This window comes from Zasmidium cellare (genome assembly GCF_010093935.1).
Source record: "Zasmidium cellare ATCC 36951 unplaced genomic scaffold M409scaffold_2, whole genome shotgun sequence".
Taxonomy (NCBI): domain Eukaryota; kingdom Fungi; phylum Ascomycota; class Dothideomycetes; order Mycosphaerellales; family Mycosphaerellaceae; genus Zasmidium; species Zasmidium cellare.
In genome coordinates, this window is record NW_022986946.1 from 873560 (window position 1) to 894436 (window position 20877).

A 20877-nucleotide genomic window follows, 5' to 3' on the forward strand; every position below is an offset into this window, starting at 1 on the left:
GTACCTTGCAGCTGTTAGTGTTCATGTTTGTTTTGTCTGCGTCCCTTACATGCTCAACGATCACATGAACAAATCAACAGACTAGTCACAACAACAGTGACGGAAGCCCCATGGCACGAAGGACCTGTCTGGAGACTGACGAGACACAGCGTGCTTTCGCAAAGTTCATACAATATGCTATTACGTGTAGCAAGAAAAACCATGCTGCTACGTGAAAAACTTGTCGGGTATTGACATCGTAATCTGTCGTGCGCCTCTGAATAACGTCCCTCAAAACCAGAATTGCTGTTGTCCACGCTGTATCCACACTATGCATTAGACTTTTTTTCCTATACAAAAACCAAAACCATCTCTTTACAGGAGAGCAACGAAGAGAGCACCAAGACCGACAAGGCTGCCGGATGCGATCTTGATCGAGTCGGCGGCCGACGAAGAAGTCGAGCTAGCAGAGCTCTCGGTGGCAGAGGGGCCGCTGTTGCCAGTGTTGGAGGCCTCGTCAGAAGAGCCGGAGCCAGAGGAGTTGTCAGAGTCGTTGTCGGAAGAGCTTCCAGTGGAGGATGCGCTGGATCCAGAGCCAGTCTGGCTGCCGGTCGCGGCAGAGACACCGGAGCCAGCGACAAGGGTGGCGTCGGTCGCAACAGCGCCGCCGACAACGCCAGTGGTAGAGCTGCCAACACTGACGAGGAACGAGCTGAAAGAAGAGCCGTTGCCGATGTAGACAGTGTTGATGCCGGATGGGAGACCTGATGATGAGTTAGTTTGAAGTTCTGTTGATACTCGGGGGAACCTCTGGAGTGTGCTCACCAGCAGGGATAGTGGCCACCTCTGGCTGCGAGGTGATGGCAGCTGGGAGATCAGGCTGGCTAGTGACTGCGACGCCGCCGTTCGTAAGGGTGGGCTGGCCAGTGACGACGCCGAGCGAGTTGGTGAGGGAGAGGAAGTTGGTCAAGGTGTTCGAGTAAGTGTAAGTGCTGGAGATGGTGGTGTCGCCCGAGACAACTGGGACAACCTGCGATGCTTGTCAGTTGATCCATGCATCGAAGGGAACACCTGGAGACGGAAGTGACCCACGGTTGGCGCGACAGACTCGGTGGTCTCCGAGGACTGCGCATAGGCAGCGGCCACGAATGGCGCAATGGCGATGATGGAGTAGCGCATGTTGACTGTGTTAATGGGGTGTTTATCGAAGTGTTGTTGGTGGTCAAGAAGATGCTCTCTGCTAGATGAGAAGTGAAGGAATCGCAGGTGCTATGGTAACGACCGGAGGCTAGTAGAGGATGCAGAAGGGAAGGAGAGCAAACTGGGGCGAGGGGCGATGCACTGGTATTTACTGCTGCTGGCGCGTGCAGGCCGCTATGGGCTTCTCCATCCGTCCAATCTCATTTGCCGCTAGGGGGGCCTGTCGTGAATCTGCAGCGGTGGCGCTCACACCATCATGCACAATTGCCTCTGTCGCAATGCGCGAGGTCATTCTGAGACATCTTGAATGGACGGCGATGCACTTCGCCTCGTTGCGAAACCTGCTTCGTGGTGGTTGCTACCAGAGCTCTTTCACGATGGACGCGTCGTCGCAGACTCAAAATAGACGAGAAGCGGCGCCCACGCCGTTGAAGAAATACGGGTAGCGATCAGCACGCGACAATGCGGAGATCAACCAAGCGCACCTCTCCAGATCTTTCCCTCTGACACGCACCTGCCTCTAAACGACGTTCCACTGCCAAGTGAATGCGCTCAGTTTCGACGACTTTTCGATTGAAGAACAGGCCTTGGTCCCAGGCACCTTGAGACGCGACAGAGCTACGACATCCTGGGACTGGCGTCCTTCGCCAGCTGCTGCAAGATGCGACATCCTCTTCCGCGGCGTTGACTGGCCGACGGGCAATACACTTGAAAGAGCCTCAGTTTAAGGTCCGTTCCGACGCTGACAGATCTTCCAGATCACGTGAAGTATGGAGATCCAGTTTCCAGCATCCACAACATTCATCAACCGCATATGGCGTCTTCTGGCTTGATGGTGTGCTGGCAAATCTCCGAACGCATGCAAGTTGGATGTACGGCCTTGTCGAGCGGGGACTCTTGTGTTCTTGTGTGACAACTTGTCAAACCATACACGTGATGCGCCGAGCGCTTTCACTCGATTGGCTCGAGCGCCCGGAAAAACAGGTTTCTCCATTCGGAAGCTCGACGACATCCCTCGGACTGCCTCTGGTATAAAAGATATACCGTAGCTTCACGGTCTCGTCGCAATCAAGCCAGCGAACAAATCCACCGCCGACGCAGCTGATCGCGCGATAATGGAAGGACCGGAAGCGGTCTGCAATGTTCATAAGAAGCGCGATTTCCTCTTCTCTTGCTGTTTCCTCTCTTCCACCTTTCCATCAGCTTCCGCTCACTCTGCTCTCTCGACTTCCCAAAGACGTGGCCTCGCTGACACTTCTACTTCGTCTGTCTTGACTCTCTTGACACAGTGCACACAGTCAACTGTCTCTGCTGGTAAGCTTCTCGTCGCTGTCATCATCACCAAACCTTTCGACGACATGTCGACTTGCCCGCGACAGCCACCATCTGCATGATAGTTACTGACAGTCAAACAGTTTGAAATACACCAAAAACAAAGATGGCACCTCACGCAAATGACCCAAGTGGCCTGGCTACTGGTCTGTCCGCAACCCAGCTGACTACCGCCCAAGACTCAGCCTTCGTTGTTGACAGCCCCAACGTGGCCTACAGCGATGCCGAGATCCTCAGCAAGTACAACTACCGCACAACTCAGATCAAGCGTGTCGACGACAAGGTCGTTGCACAGCCAAAGTCGTCAGTCTACGACTTCAAGACCCAGCGCAATGTCGGCAAAGTCGGCGTCATGCTTGTTGGTCTTGGTGGCAACAACGGAACTACCGTCACCGCTGGTATCCTCGCCAACCGCCGCAAGTTGCAGTGGGAGACTCGCGAGGGCCCTCGTGCTGCCAACTACTACGGCTCCGTCGTCATGAGCTCGACGGTCAAGTTGGGCACTGACAGCGAGACTGGTAACGATGTCAACATCCCACTCCAAAGCATGCTTCCCATGGTGCATCCCGACGACCTCGTCATTGGCGGATGGGACATCAGCGGTATGGATTTGGCTGCTGCCATGGACCGTGCTCAGGTGCTTGAGCCTACCTTGAAGTCGCTCGTCAAGAAGGAGATGGCTGCCATCAAGCCACTGCCCAGCATCTATTACCCAGACTTCATCGCGGCCAACCAGGGTGACCGTGCGGACAACATCATCCCTGGGTCCAAGGCATGCCCAGAGCACGTCGAGCACATTCGCAAAGACATCCGCGACTTCAAAGCCGCCCACGGTCTCGACAAGGTCATCGTGCTCTGGACTGCCAACACCGAGCGTTACGCCGACATCATCCCTGGCGTCAACGACACCGCCAAGAACCTCATGGACTCGATCAACGCCGGCCACGAAGAGGTCTCGCCCTCGACCGTCTTCGCCGTCGCGAGTATCCTCGAGAACGCTCCCTTCATCAACGGCTCGCCACAAAACACCTTCGTCCCAGGCTGCATCGAGTTCGCCGAGCAACACAAAGCCTTCGTCGGCGGTGACGACTTCAAGTCCGGCCAGACCAAGATGAAGTCGGCGCTCGTTGACTTCCTCATCAACGCCGGCATCAAGCTCACCTCCATCGCCAGCTACAACCACCTGGGCAACAACGACGGCAAGAACCTGTCGTCGCAGAAGCAGTTCCGCTCCAAGGAAATCAGCAAATCCAACGTCGTCGACGACATGGTCGCCGCCAACAATGTTCTCTACGAGAAGGACGAACACCCAGACCACACCGTCGTCATCAAGTACATGCCCGCCGTCGGCGACAACAAGCGTGCTCTTGACGAGTACTACGCCGAGATCTTCCTCGGTGGCCACCAGACCATCAGCATCTTCAACGTCTGCGAGGACTCGTTGCTTGCATCGCCTCTCATCATCGACTTGGTGCTTGTGGCTGAGCTTATGACTCGTATCCAATGGCGACACGATGGCGAACAGGAGTACAAGAGCTTCCACAGTGTCTTGAGCGTCCTCAGCTACATGCTCAAGGCGCCGATGACGCCTCCTGGTACGCCTGTTGTCAATGCTCTTGGCAAGCAGCGCAGTGCGCTTGTCAACATCCTGCGTGCGTGTGTTGGTCTTGAGCCAGAGAATGATATGACGCTGGAGCACAAGCTCTTCTAATTTGATGTTGACTTTGAGAAGGACATGATGATGGGATCGGATATACCCTTAATGACTTGTTAGCTTCAACAGAGTAATAGAGTCGACGCCAATAGCGGGCGATTAGAGCAGTAGAAGAAGACAGCATGCATTGAATGACAGGATGATCGTTCCATACTTCCATTCGTCCAACCGCTTTCTGACTCGATTGGTCCAGTGCTGTCTCTACATGAAGTCGTCCAAGAAGTCTGCATCCCGGTCCTGATTGCTCGACTCGGCCATCTGATCATCCGTGTGAAGATCATCATACATGTGATCCTTCTGCCACTTCAGTCTCTGTCGCTCGTCCGCAAGCTTCGCATCTTCCTTCTTCTATTCAAATCGTTAGCCCTCAACTCCTTCAAACCCGACCCTGTACAGTCCATACCTTCTCCTGCGCCGCAATTCTCGCCTTCCTCCTCAACTCCCTCTCCTTATCCGCCTTCTCCTGCCTCAAATCCGGATACTTCTCCACCTTGGTCTTATTCAACCGATTGACCACCACATTCTCCCTCTTAGCCACATACACCCTCCTCACCAACTTCTGATCCTTGAACCCCACCTGTCCCGTCGCCATATCCCCGCTCTTCTTCAGATTACTCCACGGCGTATAGATGACCGTGACGTTATCCTTCTTGTTCCCCTCGATGCTGTTCGCTTTCGTGAGTTGCGCGCAGTCGATCAGGAGGTCTTCCGGGAGGCTGTCCCATTTTTCGTTCTCGCGCATGCGCAGGTAGACGTGCGCCGAGGAGAGGTTGTCGACGTGGAACCAGACGTCTTCGTCCCAGCCGTGGGCGATTAGGTCCTCATCTCTAGCCGAGTCAGTGGGTGGATTTGGGGTTGGGTGGGTGGGTGGTCTTTACTTTCTACTTTGTCTTTGCCCATGTAGATGTAGGCGGCCGGGGAGACGACGTTGCTGGTGAAGTAGAACACCATCTTGACGACTTTGATTCGGCAATCGTAGTCTTGTTCTCAAGTCAATGAAGATTGTGAGAAGCAAAGGCCACGGTCGACATGGAGGGGCATTGATGAGGCCGAAAGCCAATGCCTAATTTTACGCTGTATAGGCGCACATTTCAGACCACAAAAGATCTCGACGCGAGCTGAAGAGGCGCGAGCAGGTGCTCCTGAATTGTTCGTAACTCGTGAGGAACACACTCTCACATTTCAACATCTCACGCGGCGATGTGCTGGGTTTGCCAATGGCATTAGGACTGTTCTGGGCCACGACGTGCCTCTGTATTCTGCTATTCGTCTTGGCGCTGGACATTATGGGTGTCTTTTCGAGAAAGAACCACTTTGATGTGGATGGGCGGGTAAGCAGGATCCAGATCAGGTACACCAAGCTCTGAACTGACATGCTGCCAGACCGTCGTTATCACTGGCGGCTCCCAGGGCATGGGCAGAGGGCTCGCCAAGCTGTTGGCATCAAAGGGAGCCAATATTGTGATTGTGGCACGAAACAAGCAGAAACTCGAAGAGGCCCTGAAATACATAAGTGTATGCCACCGGCCCCCTACATTCCTGACATTTTCCTAACGAAGACGCAGTCTGCAGCGAAGAACCCTCAAGCTCAGCGATTCCATTCGATCAGCGCAGATGTCACGAAAACTGAGGAGAGCGAGCGGATCATCAGTGAAGTCACTGCCTGGAACAATGGAAATGCTCCCGATATAGTGTGGGCGAATGCTGGATCTGCACACCCTGGCTTGTTCGTCGACACTCCTCCGGAGACAATTCGGTCACAAATGGACATCAACTACTTCGCTGCCGCTTATTTGGCCCACGCCACTTTGAAGACGTGGATCAAACCTTCTCCGAATACTACAAGCAATGCGAACCCGAAACTGGTGAAGCCAAGGCACTTCGTCATGACTTCGAGTACCCTCAGCTTTTTCAGCATTGTGGGATATGGGCCGTATTCAAGTCCCAAAGCAGCCATGAGGTCTCTGGCAGACACTCTTCGTTCCGAAGTGAACTTGTACAATGGAGCAAGGAGGAAGGACCCCATCAATGGTCCGTCAGCTGATATCAAAATCCACTGTGTCATGCCAGGAACAATCACGAGTCCCGGCTTTCAGCATGAAGAGAGTCTCAAGCATGAGGCCACCAAAATCTTGGAGAAAGACGATCCGAAGCAGACAGAGGATGAGGTTGCCAAAGCTGCTATCAATGGACTCGAGAAGGGCGGATTCATCATCACGACGCAATTACTCGGTCATGCAATGCGTGCATCTGCTTTGGGGGGAAGCGCGAGGAACAACTGGTTCGTTGACACGATTTTCAGCTGGGTGGTAGCTATTGCATGGCTGTTCATTGGGCCTGATCTCGAGGGCAAGGTGTTCGACTATGGAAAGAAGCATGGCCTCGCAGCACCGAAGTGAAGAATGTTTGTGGAGGCATCGTTCTTCTTAGCCAAGTTTTAGCGTTCTGCAATCGAACACGGGCTAATCTAAGAGCGGCGTCACCAACCCGTTGTTTTAGCCAACTCTTCTCTTCTCTTGCTCGGGTGACGCTTGGCAACTCAATGTTCCGCGTAAGAGTTGAGTGGCTGGTAAAGCACAGACTCACTGTGATTGGACGGCACCCTTTTTCATGGAAAGAACAGAGTCGACTCTGACTTGCCTTTTCATCAGAACAAAACAATCACAGTTGGAACGGTATCTTGTTTTTGACCCATCATTGCTACTGTCCATAGGAACCAGGCCTGCAACTTGCTAAGCAGCCCAACAACAACCGAACAGCTGCACCCGCCGCATCCGGCAATTGCATTGCCCCAGAATGGAAGCTCACCAGCAGGCTGTGGCAGCTATTTCATCGCGGGTAAAGACGTTCTACGACAAGGAAGTGCCCTTCCGCCTCTACCATGGCAGTACCAATACCACACAGCAACGCAAGATCGATCCCAACAAAGTCATCGACACCAGCAAGCTCAACCATGTCCTCAAAGTCGACACCGAGAAGATGACATGCCTGGTCGAACCGAATGTGGCCATGGACGAGCTCGTCGAAGCAACACTACCGTATGGCGTCCTACCTCCTGTCGTAATGGAGTTTCCTGGAATCACAGTTGGAGGTGGCTTCGCGGGAACGGCTGGAGAAAGCAGTGGCTTCAAGTATGGATTCTTCGACTGCATTGTGAATTGGATCGAGATCGTACTTCCCGATGGCGAGATTGTCACGGCTTCTCCCACAGAGCGATCAGATCTGTTCCACGGCGCTGCTGGTAGCTTTGGCACGCTTGGGGTTGCTACGCTTTTTGAACTTCAGGTCATTCCCGCGAAACCTTATGTCGAGCTCACATATCATCCGGTAACGAGCATACAAGAAGCATTGTCGACGATGGACAAGGTCACGAATGATGGGTCGCTGGACTATGTCGATGGCATTCAGTTCAGCCTGAACAAAGCTGTCATCGTCACCGGTCGTCTGACTGACACACTCGACATTGGCGTAAAGCTGGTCAAGTTCAGCCGATCTATCGATCCTTGGTTCTACATGCACGTCGACAGAACGACCGGAAACAGCCTAGAAAAGGTCAAGCTTGCAGCACCTGTGCAGGACTATCTCTTCAGATACGACCGTGGTGCCTTCTGGACGGGCAAATATGCCTACCAATACTTCCTCACACCTTTCAATCGAATCACAAGATGGGCTCTGGACTATTTCATGCATACTCGCGTCATGTACCAAGCACTCCACGAAAGCGGACATGCATCGAAATACATCGTTCAAGATCTGCTACTACCACGCAGCGGAGTCGAAGAGTTCATCAACTGGATCAACAAAGAGTTCGATTTCTGGCCCCTATGGCTCTGCCCTCTAAAACGCGGCCAGGAAGTCTCCTTACACCCAAAACTCGGCGGCGGCGCCTACAACAAAGACGACAAATCCGTCTCCTTCGTCAACGTCGGCGTCTGGGGTCCCGGCTCCACCGACTACGCCAAATTCATCAGCCAGAACAGACAAATCGAGAAGAAACTCCGCGAACTCGGAGGTATCAAGTGGCTGTATGCTCAGGCCTTCTACACCGAGGACGAGTTCTGGCAGATCTATGATAAGAAGTGGTATGATGCTTTGCGAGAGAAGTACCATGCGACGTATCTGCCGAATGTTTGGCAGAAGGTTCGGGTTGATCTGAGCAAGGCTTATGCTGTGAATGAGAGCTGGACGGCGTGGGCGAAGGGGTTGTTCTGGAATACTTGGCCTATGAGTGGGTTGTATGGGGTGGCAAAGACGTTGTTGGATAGGGATTATTTGCTTGCGAAGAAGTCGTAGGCTGTATCCCTCGAAGGTTTCGCCCTGAACGGGCTTGTACTATGATAGGAAATAGAGAATCGAACTGTGCTAGAGCTTTTGTCCCCTAGACCGACTTCCAGAAAGGAAGTCTCTAAACCAGATACGCCGCAATGACACCTCCCCAACTCCCAGGATTCCCCGCTTGCGTCGCCGCGACCTCCCCACCAGGCCCCCCAATCGTCACCAAATTCTGCACCCCCTTGGTATTCAAATTATACAAATCCACCCCATCTCCCCTGCTCAACCCCTCCAAATCCACAATATTGATCTGACAGACCCCATCAGGGCCCGTACAAGCACCATAATTCGGGCCATTGAAGAAGACCCAGAAGCCTTGGCCGTACAAGGGCAAAGTATGCGTTTCTTCGCCGATGATGCGGAGCGCCCATTGCATGTAGCATTGCGAGACGTTGCCGTTGCAGCCGGTGAAGTCCGGGTCGTTCCAGGCCGGGTCTGGCGTCCAGGGGGCTGGGGCTCGGGGCGTGGGTTGCCAGTAGGGGGTTTCGACTTGGAGGAGGGAGGCGAAGACGTTGCTGGCATCGTTGAACTGTACCGCATATAACGTATGGTGTTCGGAGCCCAGGCCGTGGAGCCATGTTCCTTGCGTGGCTTCGATGAGCATGCCTCGACCTGTGCCGATTTGTTGATTGTATTCGCCATCAAGATCGTGATCCGCAGACCAGAGCCACGCGTTCTCGATGTAGGTTGAACTGGTCTTCTTGAGGTGCATCACGAGAAAGGCGGCCTTGCATGGGTCTGATTCGGTTTGGCAAGCGGTTTCGGTGAGAGAGTCTGCGGCGCCGCCGATGCGGTAGTGGGTGTTGTGGAAGGAGACGTCGCCTTGGTTGGCTCCGGCCATGTTGATCTCGGTGAGGATGGCTCCAGGGAGAATATCTGCGACTGTGAAGAGCATATCTGTGATCTCACAGAGGCCGACTTCGCCTGGTTTACCGACTTGGATCAGAGGCTGAGGGTTGTTTTCATCTGCGAAGTGATCGCCAGAAGCGGTGATTGTCGACCAGACTTCGCCCACGATACGGCTGCCAGGCGGGACGTAGATGGTATCTGTGACCAGGTACACGCCATGTGGGAAGTAGGTGATCTTGCAGTCGGCATTCGACGCCAAAGCCGCGTTGATTGCTGCCGTGTCGTCCGTAACACCGTCGCCTGCTTGACATTAGCGTCTCCTACTCTCTATAGGGGACCAGGGCACTCACCCTTAGCTCCAGCGTCTCTGACGGACGCAAAAGCGGAGACAGGATACTCTTCGTATTGAGGAAGCTTCTTTGTGAAGTAACGTCCATCGCTACCAGTAAGGCTGCCACGAGTGGTGTAGGGTAGGAATGTGCCGTTACGAGCAATTGGAGTCGTTTCGTTCGAGGAGATGCTAGGCCGGCCAGCACCATCGCGATAGACATGCCCCTGAACATATGTCTTGCCTGTCAGATCACCAATAGGACACGCAGTGCCGTTCACCTTCAAAGTTGGTCCGGAGTTTCTGACAGAAATGTTCTCGAGCAAGATCGAGCTCGTGCCATTCACGACGATGCCACAGGTCTTGCAGCTGCTGTCGATCAAGTTGATGGACCCGGCTACATCAATCGGTCCCATGTCGACACAGATGCCGACGTTCTCACAGTCGATGCCTTGCATGTTGAGGACGAATGCGTGCTTGACTGCAATTCCAGTGCGGGTGTTTCTAATCTTTACGTTCTTGATAGCATATTGCTGATTGTTGAAGAGGATACCAATGAGCCCGCCTTCGAAGGTCAAATCGCCCATGAACAGACCAGAGCCGCCTCCACTATCACCGCCATCCATCTCGATTCCGATATGTTGACTGTCGACAGGCATGACGAAGTCGACATTGACGAGGTTCGTAGCCTGGGAAACGGCCCAGTTCAGAGCGTAGATGGTATCCCCCGCAGCCGCGCCGGTCGTGTCAAGCTTGACGTTTCGGAGGCCAATGTAGAAGTTTGTGGTAGATGGTTGACCGAAATCGTATCCAGCAATCATCACTGTATTGTTCCTCATCTGGGACGACGCTTTGATCGTTGGTGGGTTGATGGCATCTCCAATGACCTGAGTATCGATGAACAACTGCACAGAAGACGAGATCAGATAAGTTCCGGGTGGGATGTAAATCAGCGCTGGTTGTCCAGTGCTTCCACCAGCACCTTTGCCGCCACCCATTCTGCTTTGATCAGTGATTGCTCTATTGAAAGCGTCTGTATCGTCGGTGTGGCCATCTCCAGTAGCGCCGTAGTCTTTGACATTGCGAAACACCTTGTAGTCGTGACCGTCAACCAGGAATGGAGAAATGCCTTCGCGTGCACCCTCAAAAGTCGAAAGCCAGAACTCTCTCTGAGGCGAAGGGTTCTGCACGCCACATACTGGTGGGCGTGGGTAGTGAGGAGGTCGGGGATGATGCCATGGCTTCCATGGAGTAACAGAATCGTTCTTGTTTCCGAAAGAGAAAGAGTACGAAGTCGGTGGCAGCCAGTCTTGGTATTCTGTCGGGTCTGGAGCTATAATGTAGGCTGGAGCTGGTTCCCGGTACTGTTGTTGTGCTGTGACATGTTGTAAAAGAAAGGAGCAGCAAACGAATGTCTTGAGTAAGGACTGCATTTTGGCCTACCTGCAGATAGGTGAGGTTAGGAAGCAGACGCAGAACACAGAGCCTATTCAACCATCGGCATGTCGAATAGGGCCACCAGTCGTCGATCTAATGAAGGTCTCACCTATACGGCCATCATCCCTACCCCTCTGGAGGGTGACATCGCCCGGCATCCTTCTCATGCCTTTTTGGGAGGAGGTCATCAAGCGGCTGTGGGAAGATAGACTTCCCGTACCTGGTTGACGCAGGGTGATGCCTGTGGAGGGGAACGCCGCCCGGACGTCGTGCAGCGGGCTCTGCAGGCAGGTGCTACCGTGGCATAAAGGCGGTACCAGATGGCGATCAGCATCCGCGAGGAAGACGACGAGGCTTGTTCTCTACGAAGTTCTGCCTGAAGTCGTCGAATCTATGAGACATGGAAGCTGAAATGAAACCCACCAAATGAGGAGAAGCGCGCTTCGCAGCTTGCTCTTCATCCCAACTCCGAACCCTGCTGCAGTTGATACATCCCATTCGTAACGACATCAAACCCGCAATCCGCAGATTCCCATACGCAGGTCTCGCCCATTTGTTCACGACCCACCCAACACCAAGCCGCCGTGCGCCCACCGGTTACCGGAGCACCAAGCTCATTCGTTTTTGATCAGGGACACCGGAGCGATATATTTGCGGCCACCTCCTAGCAGGTAGTAGGCCAGCGCAAGCAAGCACGCGGCCGAGAAGATGACGATCGCGTAGTTGAAGTTCTCGAAGTTGACGGATGTGTCGGTGGGGAAGAAAGAGAAGACAAATATCACGGCGAGGAACGCCAGCGTCATGTCGTTGATAGGGCCACCCCACTTGCCCAAAGACCAGCGACGGGGCAGCAAAGGCTCGCCGCGCAGGCGTTTGAGTCGAATACATCCCACCGAGACGATGTAAGAGAATCCAAGTGCCGCATTGGAGACGCCGACGACAGCATTGAACGCAGTATCCGAGCCGAAGTTGATGACTGATATGACGAGGGAAACTCCAAGGCACACCAGAAGCTACACCGGGTTAGTGGAAGAAATCCCAAAAGAGAACCCTCGTCGACCCGCCCAAAGTGGAACGCATTGAACGGACATCCCCATCATTCTCACAGCTAGCAAGCTCTCAATCGTTCCTCAAAATACCTGAACAGCTCGAGAGTATCGGGGATAGACGTTCCACTTTGAGCGTAACGAGGAGCGCGCGGTAGACTTACAGCATTCACCGGGATCTCGTACTTGGGAGCAACCTGTCGTATCCACGTGGAGAAAGGGAAGCCCTGAGAAAGTGTCAGTGGAGGATGAAAACAACGCATGTCGAAATCCTCACCTGGTCTCTGCTGAAAGCCCAGATCTGTCGAGAGGCGCTGGCAACTGTGGTCACCGTGGAGAAGAACAGCAGCACTACCAGAATCGTTCCAAGGACAACGGTGGCTGCGTGGGAACCGGTCGCGGTGAACAAGACCTCAATAATGGCAAAATCCGAGTCGGAATTAACCAGTGCTTCTACATCTGTGATGCAAAAGCTGTTGAGTGTCAGCAGGAGGATCTCACATGCGAACATCGTCTGCCTTACCAAAAGCTGATCAGCATAGCAACACCAAGTATGCCATTCAGAATTGTCGAATAGAGCATCGCGCGAGGTAGCTGGATGGAGGCATCTTTCAATTCCTCGCTCATGTGCGCGCCGGCATCCTGTGGCATTGTCAGTTCACATACCTCTTGCAATCCTGATTTGATCTGCTCACAGGTCCAATGAAGCACCAAACAGGAGTTGCAAGCCCGACCAGGCAAGACAAGCCAGTGCCCCAGCCGCCTCCATCACTGTGGGTTGTCAGCTAAGGCCACTCTCACACGCTCTTCAAACTTACTGGAACTCAGTGAAGACCTGTTTGGCTGGAGCATGGTCGCCCATTATCCAGAACACAAGCAGGAAGACGAAGAAGGCAAAGATATGGACGAAAAGGATAATGCCCTCCGCCAATGGCAGGTGCTGTGCGAAGAACTGCCACATCCTCGTCAGCATTTGTTCAGGGGTCGAGACTGTTGTTAAGTACACTTACGATGTTGAACGCCACGGCCAGTGCGATGAAGCAGTACAGGAGCAGAGTCGTTTGCCAGAGCTGACCTACATCGGCGTTTGGATGCACGAGGAGTACCATGGTCTGGACCATGCCCGCGAGTTGCACACAACAGGAGGGCACGCCAGCTATCCAGCCGAGACAACAACACCAGCCGACGACATAGCTCAGGGGCTTTTGCAAAGACGGAGGTGCGAACTCGCTGACCTATCGGCGAGGTCAGTACAAAGCAAGATGGACAAATAGCACGAATTTCTCGATACCCAGTGGTATTGCCCTGGAAACGTCAGCAATCACATCAGGCTTGAGATCATTCGATCGACGTACCGCCGCTTGTCGGAGACATGGAAGCCATCTCTGCGCTGTCACGAAGTCAGACGATGAATGATCATATCAACCTAAGATGGCAACTCACAGCGAGGCGATCATGCAGAGCATGAGCAACCAGACTGCGATGGTCATCCATATCAGACCTAATTCGGAAGTAAGCGAATGATATCTGGAGCGGTTGAGGGACTGTCTCACCGGCAGTACCGCCATTATACAAGCCGAACCAGTTTGCGAGTAGCACGTTTTCCCACGTGGCCTGCAAGATGGTGACGAAGCCGACGATTCCTACGAACTTGAAGTTACGGCGCAACTCTTGCGTCTTCCCCATACGATTCATGTCGGCTGCGTCTGTAGAGGTGCCGCCTCTCTGGACCATGGCGCCCTCGTCGCCATCGAGCTGGTCCTCTGGTTTGAAGTCTGGTAGGGCGGTGGTTCCCATTGTTGCGGATTGCAGGAGAGCCGTTAAATGTTAGGTTGGAGCAGGCTGCGAGCGGTGAGGACAGAAGAGCACAGGCGGCGAAAACGCAGCGCGAGGGAGTTCTTGAAGTGAGAAGGAACGGCCGCAGGCCGTGTCGAGCAAGGCGCACCACGACGCCGGGTTACGCAGAAAGCGTGGCAAGCACGTCTGATGAATGAAGTGAAGCGGACGGATGTGCCAAACGGCTTGCTGCCGCACTGCCGACGACCTCGACTGCTGTCAACTTTTCACATTTGTGACGGATGGGAATCGCACAGCAAACACCCCAGGCAGGACAGGACAAGCAGCGCTGGCTCCATCTTGATCTCCGCCAGCGCCGCTGCCGTTGTTGTTGTGACACGTTGGACGGATGTCTCTACGTACAGATGCAACTGGCTTGAGTCCTCGATGCGCACCCTCGCCCAACGGGTTAATGCATTGGGCCCCGAGGCCTGCGTGCTCCAGATTCTCCTCTCGCTGACAGGTCTCACCACTGCCCGTGACACGATCTGGGTTCTGGTGCGCCGCCATCGCCTGCTGCTGTAGGGCGGCGGCAGACGCGATGATTGCATGCCAGCGACGCCCCTTGCTAAATTGTCCGAAGAGCAAGCCAGGTGGGCGGATCGCAGGTGTCACGACGCACGGAATTGCGCATCCGCTCCCGTAGCACGAACTTCGAACAAACGAGCAGCGCCGAGGAAGAGCGATGTACCAGCCTGTCGTGTAACGCCCCACCGAAACGCTCGTCTTTCCCCTGCGGTCGCCCGCCTTGACTGAAGATACATGTGAGTCCTCCAATGGAGGTACATCTGAGTCCTTCAATGAGGATATATCTGAGTCCTTCAGTGAGGATGCAAGTGAGGCTCCGAACAAAAGCAGAAGCAAATGAGCCTTCCAATGAAGGCACAAGTGAGCCCTGCAGCGTAAGCATGGGTGAGGCCACTGAGCATCCATGCCCTGCCCGGCTGTGTCACATGGCTGGATGCTGAGAGGTTCGACCACAACATGTGTGCCCAGATATGACGAGCGTCATGTCATGTCAGGGACCCGCGGACAGCGAAGAGGTTGTGTTTAATGGAACGGGTCAGCCGTGCTGTTAAAGCAAGGTAAGTCTCTCTCCCTCTCTCTTTCATCACTCTGCTGCAAACTGTGCATTCCCGCTTCAGGGACGCTCCTTGGGGACATTGCGGCGAGGACGCCCCTAATCTGTGAAGACCCGAAGACAGCTGATGCGCGTGTGGTTGCACACAGCGCTCACAATTACACTGCGCTGTTGCGAGTGCTACCGGGCTTGCCTCCCGCCAATGTAGGTCGATGTCTTTCCTTCAAACACCTGCTTCAAGCCCAGCCTACAAGTGAATGACCGCACCGTTTCCGCGCGCTCGGTGGCGGTTGAGGCCGGCCAGACCCGCGTTTGCTTCGAAGTGCTCCAACACCATTTCCAACGTGAGGTCTTGACTCGGCCGCATTGAATCAAATCACACAATCCAACGTCCAGACGTCCGTTTCCTCGACTCGCCTGAGCACTCGAGGCTCCACAGCGGTTCAGAAATGCCTCAGCGCGAGGGGCACGAGAACTCGCTCCTATTCGTGATCAGTCTCTCACTGGTCTTCACCATATGCATTGCCCTGCTCCGACTTTGGATTCGAAAGAGCGCGTACGGTGTCGATGATGTGGTCATTGGAGCGGCGACGCTGGTATCGCTGGGACATACGGGAGCCGATTACGCTGCGATGAGTTACGGGTTGGGAAAGACATGGCCAAGCATCCTGCAACAAGGCGACTTGGCGCGACTCAATGAGGTGGGCTGAGGCGAGAGTGAAGTGAAGGTCGCGCATCGATGCTGATCGTCCTCCAGGCCTCGATTGCCGGTATCGTGCTGTTCTTCGTTGCGCTTTATCTGTCGAAATGCGCAATGCTCTCCTTCCTTACGCGCATCACCAAGACACCATCACAGATCATACTATATCAGAGCTGCAACGCCGTTGTGGGAGTACTGGGATTCGTATCGATACTTGTTGTGACGGTAGGATGCCATCCAAAATCTGGTACGTAATAGGAGGCCTATATGTTTTGAGTTGCTCTAAAGCATGACAGGATACTATTGGGCGTTTAGCGACAATTCGGATACTTGTGGTTCCCAGGTAGACAATCACTCACTGTCCGTTGACCTCTTCTGATTCGATGCCTAGGCTGCTCGATGGCAAGCGATAACTGGACTGGATGTCGCTACCGAGATCCTCCTGTTGTTGCTGCCGATCCACCTCGTCTGGAAATTGCATATGGCGAAGTCGAAGAAGCTCTTCATCACCGTGGCTTTCTGGATCAGATTACCGTAAGTCTCGGTCAGTGGCGGGATATGCTCCATCTAACGTCAGTCTCCAGAGCTTTGGGGTTCTCCATCGGAAGGAATTACTACACATTACTCTTGAACCACAAGGAGACAGATGTGGGACTAGATAGCGCACTCGTCACCATCTGGCTGGAGGTCGAACTCGCGTACGCCATCGGATCGAGTACTCTGTCAGCCTTGAAGAGCTTTACAGACAACTTCGCGACAGGCTTCGGCTTGGGTTTCACAAGAGGCAAAGGCGAGGACAGCTACGGCCTCTCCAACGTATCAGGATCGACCGGCAACTCATCGAAAACGGAGAAAGCCAAATCCGCATCGCCGTCCCAGAGTCGCACGGATAACAAGAGTCCCGAGAGCAGGAAACCGCCAGATCTCCGTGTCCCACCGTCAGCACATGTGAACAACGTGGCAGGCGATGAGCCTCTGAGACTACGGCCAGAGGGAGCAGTCGCGTACGCATCCGTCTCGGCAGAGCCGTACAGCCCTGAGCTGTGGCGCGCAAACAGCAGCGTGGGAAGCGACAGCTCAGGAGACGAGATGGTGATACTTCGCGAGACGGCGTACGAAGTCCAGCACGACCAGGCCCCGATGCTGCCGTCTAGAGAAATGCTTGCATGACACACGCGTTGCGGAGTTGTGGATTTGGATCGGTGGCGTGGGACTAGCATCGGAATGGCGTTTGTCTATGATGATGAGACGGCGGTTGCAAAGCCTTGGGTAGGACACGGGACCAGTATAGGCAACAGAAGATGAATTTGTGTAGTTGGGATCAATCATGAGAAAGTTGAATCTTTGCAGCATGTTGTTTGGTGAAGTTAAATGGTCACGTGATTGGTTATCGCTAAACCCGTTCCGGCCCATGCGACTTCAACTTCAGATGCTGCCTTTCAAGTTGTTCGCTGTCGACCTCGTCGCTCGTCAAGAGGCTTCCACTATTCATCCTTCGCCGCCGCCACTCCCCGTACCCCCTCTCAATCTCGCGACACGACACGAGCGACCGGGCAACACTTCAGAGCGGAAACGCAGTTGGTGCCAGCAGTTTCAACTCGAGAAAGCTGTGGACTTGGAGGAATAGACCCTCTGGCGTGGGTGCGACAGTATCCGTAGCGACGTATTCGCAGAACTCCAACTCTCGACTCGGGCTGCGATAGTAGAGGCTCGGACACCACTCGACGTCCACCCACGAGTTCTTTCCGCGAACAGCACACTCATTTGCCAAACCACCCACCCCACCTCCGACCACCATGTTCTTCATCGCCCACCGCGAGCGCGAGCTCACGATGCACCCCTCCTTCTTCGACAGCGCCGCGACCGAAAAGATCAAGGAACAACTGCACTCCGACCTCGAGGGCACGATCGAGGGAACGCTCATGATCATCCAGATCATAGAGATTGACGAGATCAGCGAGCCGATGCTCGTGCCGGGGACGGGCATGGCGAAGTACAACGTGTCGTATCGGGCGCTGGTGTGGCGGCCTTTCCGGGGTGAGGTGGTGGATGGGATGGTGACGAACGTGGTGAACAATGGCTTCTTCGTGGATGTTGGTGGGATGAATGTGTTCGTGAGCAAAGCGGTATGTTCGGAATTATGAACAACGTGTGGATAAAATGCAGTGTGAGAGGGATATGAGACTGACGAGATGAGCTGGGCAGATGATCCCGAACCAGCTCAAGTACACTGTCGAGGGCTCGACACCTTCCTTCACCGACAACTCAGAGCAAATGATCGAGAAGGGCAGCCAAGTACGGTTACGGATCAAGGGTATCCGAGGCGAGATAGGTGCCATGTTCGCGATCGGCAGCATCCGCGAGGATTACCTGGGGTAAGTCTCCAACAAGTGCCAAACTCGTTTGTGAATGGATACTAACTATATCCGAGGCCGTTGATGTTGGGATACTAACTCCCTCCTCTTAGCCCGTTAATGTTGTAAGATACGGTATGACATGCTCTTTGCGAAAAGGACAGCATGAGGGTTGCATGCGTGAATGTGGTTTTATTAGAGCGTGGCGTTTTGGATTGAAAGCGAAGAAGCTAACGAGGCGATGCATTTGGGACGGCATGGACCACGAGATACCCAGAGCTAAAAACACGTTTGACCTGTTGTGCCTTGACTTCTTCTCCTCCTTTCAGGTTGACTTCGTTCGTGTCTCTGAATCAATCCCGGACATGAGAAATGTCGAGAAAGGTGGGGTTCTTGAGCCAAATTTGCATGTGACAATTCGTTGGATTCAGCTCTACCTATACAATGCGAGCGTATATGCCCCTCGAGACATTCAACAACAGTGAAGCCATCCAACTCCATCGCTAAGATAATGCCCGCTGTAATGCACTCGTCCGTATTCAACGCCTAAGCCAAAGCCATGTAGTTGCCCATTCGTGTCCCGTTAAAGCATCAACGTCTTAGAACTTCTTGCGAGCAGCCGCGCTCTTGCTAAGAGCCTGAAGTTTCCTCTTCCGCTCTAGCTTCTCTCGCTTGTGACGCTCTTCCTCCTCCAGGGCCTCCTGGTCTTCCTTCCTGGCCGCGGCGAGTGCCATTTTCTCCTCAGACTCCATGTCGTCGAAGCCTGCGTCCATGTCGGACTCTGAATCGTAGCCCTCTTCCTCATCATCTTCTGCATCGTCGAGATCCGACCAGCTAACATAGCCGTTGTACTTGCTCTCACGAGCCTTCGTGGCGGCTGTCTTGGCCTTTGGTGCTCCAGGCTCTGCTTTCCGCGCAGTACCCTTGTATGCGAATTCCTGCCTCTCCACTCCCTTCTTCATTGTTCCCTTGTATGTAGGCTCTGGTGCCTTCTTGAGTCCGCCCTTCGCATCAACTGGTGTACCGCTCCTGCTTCTATCATTCGCGACCAGCTTGCCCGCCTTGCCACCCGCCTTTTGCTGCTTGGCTGCCTCTTCTGCCAACTTCGCCCGCTCACGCTTCGACAATCGCTCCACGGGCTTGTGCTTGATCGTACTAGAACCAACGGCTTTGGCGGCCTCTTGGGCAGCCTTGGCCTTTTCCATGAGAGAGGCGAACCCACGCTTCTTTGGGGCGGCATTTGGCACGGCGGGGCTTTGGGTGGTGGATGCTGATGCGGTGGCTGTAGTGGCTGTGCTCAGCTTTGGGACAGGCTTTGCGATCGGTCGTGCTGAGGAGGTAGTCGCTCCTGGACCTCGCGCGGTTCCTCGGTATTCGCCAGCGGGGGCAGGCGGGGCAGCCTTTGCGGTCGAGGATTGCCCAGGTGGCCGTACAGGCACGCTGACCTCAGTCTTGACTACCTTGGACTTTGGGGCTGCTGCCTGGTCTTCGGGCTTGCGCTTGACACCCGCTGCGGCATTGCTCGTCTGAGGCCGGGCCCCGTTTGATAAGGCCTGCGCACCGGCCGATGCGCCTGAGGGCTTCGATGTAGTTGTAGGCCTCGGTTGCGGTGCCTGAGGCTGTCCAGAGATGGACGAGAGGAGTGATGAGAAGGACTGCATGTGAGTCAGTCTCGACTGCGGATATGGCCAAAGCGAAGAGTCACAGATGCTTACCGTCATGGCGTATCCAGAAGGCGGAGAATCGCTATCTGGAGAGTATGCGGCTGCGATGGAAGAGCATGTCAGTGAAGACACACAGAGGCGTCTGCGTCCGGCGGATGCTGAAGAAGAATGCAGAAGACAAAGGAGATCGCGTGAGTTGCGGGCCTCTTTATATGTGCCACGCTGTTCGAGAAGCCCGACTGTCGTTTCCAGCGAGCGGGCGCTAGTGTCGGTAGCTCCCGTTGACAAATCTTGGCAGCCGTCCACTTCAACAAATTAGCGAAAGCCCCAAAACCGACGACATATCGCGACAACCCACATCCAGGACTTGAAGTCTCAGTCTGCGCCCAACTCCGCGCTTAAATCGATTGATTCTCCTGTTCTCCTACACCTCATAACCCCAACCGTGAGCGTCGCCGTTCCCAATCCACCAGGAATCATTCACTGACAGAATACTCTCCAGAAACCATCAAAATGAAGTACCTCGCGGCATACCTCCTCCTCGGCCTCGCTGGCAACTCCTCCCCATCCGCCGAGGACATCAAGGGCGTTCTCTCCGCCGTCGGCATCGATGGTGATGACGAGCGTCTCAGCTCGCTCCTCAGCGAACTCGAGGGCAAGGACATCAACGAGGTACGGCTAAATTTCAAGCGAGGGATGAAGAAACACATGTACTAACTAGACATCTGCAGCTGATCTCTGAGGGTTCTGCCAAGCTCGCCTCCGTCCCATCTGGTGGTGCCGCCGCCCCAGCTGCTGGCGGTGGTGCTGCCGCTGCCGGTGGTGCTGCCGAGGAGGCACCAAAGGAGGAGGCCAAGGAAGAGGAGAAGGAGGAGTCCGACGAGGACATGGGCTTCGGTCTGTTCGACTAAGCGTGTCGCAGTCAAAATGGAGGAAGCAAAGCATTCGGGTTGGAAGAAAAGCGCATGTGTACGGTGGATCCATGGAATGTGGTTCTGTTCTGCATGCGCCTAGGAATCTCAGTG

General features: G+C 54.3%; 11 protein-coding genes across 11 annotated transcripts; 6 read left to right on the forward strand and 5 right to left on the reverse strand.

The window, feature by feature from the left end:
• Positions 1-354: 354 nt before the first annotated feature.
• M409DRAFT_62596 (uncharacterized protein) lies at positions 355-1158 on the reverse strand (the record flags this gene model as incomplete). The annotated part of the gene is made up of 3 exons (XM_033815245.1): positions 355-743; positions 805-1009; positions 1072-1158. The coding sequence occupies 3 exons, from the start codon at positions 1156-1158 to the stop codon at positions 355-357; spliced, it is 681 nt and encodes a 226-aa protein (XP_033673841.1).
• Positions 1159-2617: 1459 nt separating this feature from the next.
• M409DRAFT_49456 (uncharacterized protein) lies at positions 2618-4222 on the forward strand (the record flags this gene model as incomplete). The annotated part of the gene is made up of 1 exon (XM_033811250.1): positions 2618-4222. The coding sequence occupies one exon, from the start codon at positions 2618-2620 to the stop codon at positions 4220-4222; it is 1605 nt and encodes a 534-aa protein (XP_033673842.1).
• A 204-nt stretch (positions 4223-4426) lies between these two features.
• On the reverse strand, positions 4427-5176 carry M409DRAFT_49457 (uncharacterized protein; the record flags this gene model as incomplete). The annotated part of the gene is made up of 3 exons (XM_033811251.1): positions 4427-4573; positions 4629-5050; positions 5104-5176. 3 exons carry the CDS (start codon positions 5174-5176, stop codon positions 4427-4429), a joined length of 642 nt encoding a protein of 213 aa, XP_033673843.1.
• A 266-nt stretch (positions 5177-5442) lies between these two features.
• Positions 5443-6624, forward strand: M409DRAFT_16906 (uncharacterized protein; the record flags this gene model as incomplete). Its single annotated transcript, XM_033803816.1, has 3 exons — positions 5443-5556; positions 5609-5740; positions 5791-6624. The coding sequence occupies 3 exons, from the start codon at positions 5443-5445 to the stop codon at positions 6622-6624; spliced, it is 1080 nt and encodes a 359-aa protein (XP_033673844.1).
• A 397-nt stretch (positions 6625-7021) lies between these two features.
• On the forward strand, positions 7022-8518 carry M409DRAFT_62599 (uncharacterized protein; the record flags this gene model as incomplete). The annotated part of the gene is made up of 1 exon (XM_033815246.1): positions 7022-8518. The coding sequence occupies one exon, from the start codon at positions 7022-7024 to the stop codon at positions 8516-8518; it is 1497 nt and encodes a 498-aa protein (XP_033673845.1).
• Positions 8519-8630: 112 nt separating this feature from the next.
• M409DRAFT_49460 (glycoside hydrolase family 55 protein) lies at positions 8631-11167 on the reverse strand (the record flags this gene model as incomplete). Its single annotated transcript, XM_033811252.1, has 2 exons — positions 8631-9706; positions 9757-11167. 2 exons carry the CDS (start codon positions 11165-11167, stop codon positions 8631-8633), a joined length of 2487 nt encoding a protein of 828 aa, XP_033673846.1.
• Positions 11168-11785: 618 nt separating this feature from the next.
• M409DRAFT_49461 (uncharacterized protein) lies at positions 11786-14014 on the reverse strand (the record flags this gene model as incomplete). The annotated part of the gene is made up of 11 exons (XM_033811253.1): positions 11786-12184; positions 12382-12444; positions 12495-12690; positions 12741-12859; positions 12913-12988; positions 13036-13169; positions 13228-13452; positions 13509-13522; positions 13573-13607; positions 13661-13718; positions 13771-14014. 11 exons carry the CDS (start codon positions 14012-14014, stop codon positions 11786-11788), a joined length of 1563 nt encoding a protein of 520 aa, XP_033673847.1.
• Positions 14015-15583: 1569 nt separating this feature from the next.
• M409DRAFT_16910 (uncharacterized protein) lies at positions 15584-17004 on the forward strand (the record flags this gene model as incomplete). Its single annotated transcript, XM_033803817.1, has 5 exons — positions 15584-15835; positions 15892-16081; positions 16131-16177; positions 16226-16368; positions 16419-17004. 5 exons carry the CDS (start codon positions 15584-15586, stop codon positions 17002-17004), a joined length of 1218 nt encoding a protein of 405 aa, XP_033673848.1.
• A 626-nt stretch (positions 17005-17630) lies between these two features.
• On the forward strand, positions 17631-18213 carry M409DRAFT_62603 (uncharacterized protein; the record flags this gene model as incomplete). Its single annotated transcript, XM_033815247.1, has 2 exons — positions 17631-17960; positions 18040-18213. 2 exons carry the CDS (start codon positions 17631-17633, stop codon positions 18211-18213), a joined length of 504 nt encoding a protein of 167 aa, XP_033673849.1.
• A 574-nt stretch (positions 18214-18787) lies between these two features.
• On the reverse strand, positions 18788-19909 carry M409DRAFT_16912 (uncharacterized protein; the record flags this gene model as incomplete). The annotated part of the gene is made up of 2 exons (XM_033803818.1): positions 18788-19843; positions 19904-19909. The coding sequence occupies 2 exons, from the start codon at positions 19907-19909 to the stop codon at positions 18788-18790; spliced, it is 1062 nt and encodes a 353-aa protein (XP_033673850.1).
• Positions 19910-20365: 456 nt separating this feature from the next.
• On the forward strand, positions 20366-20763 carry M409DRAFT_16913 (uncharacterized protein; the record flags this gene model as incomplete). The annotated part of the gene is made up of 2 exons (XM_033803819.1): positions 20366-20524; positions 20584-20763. 2 exons carry the CDS (start codon positions 20366-20368, stop codon positions 20761-20763), a joined length of 339 nt encoding a protein of 112 aa, XP_033673851.1.
• Positions 20764-20877: the final 114 nt, after the last annotated feature.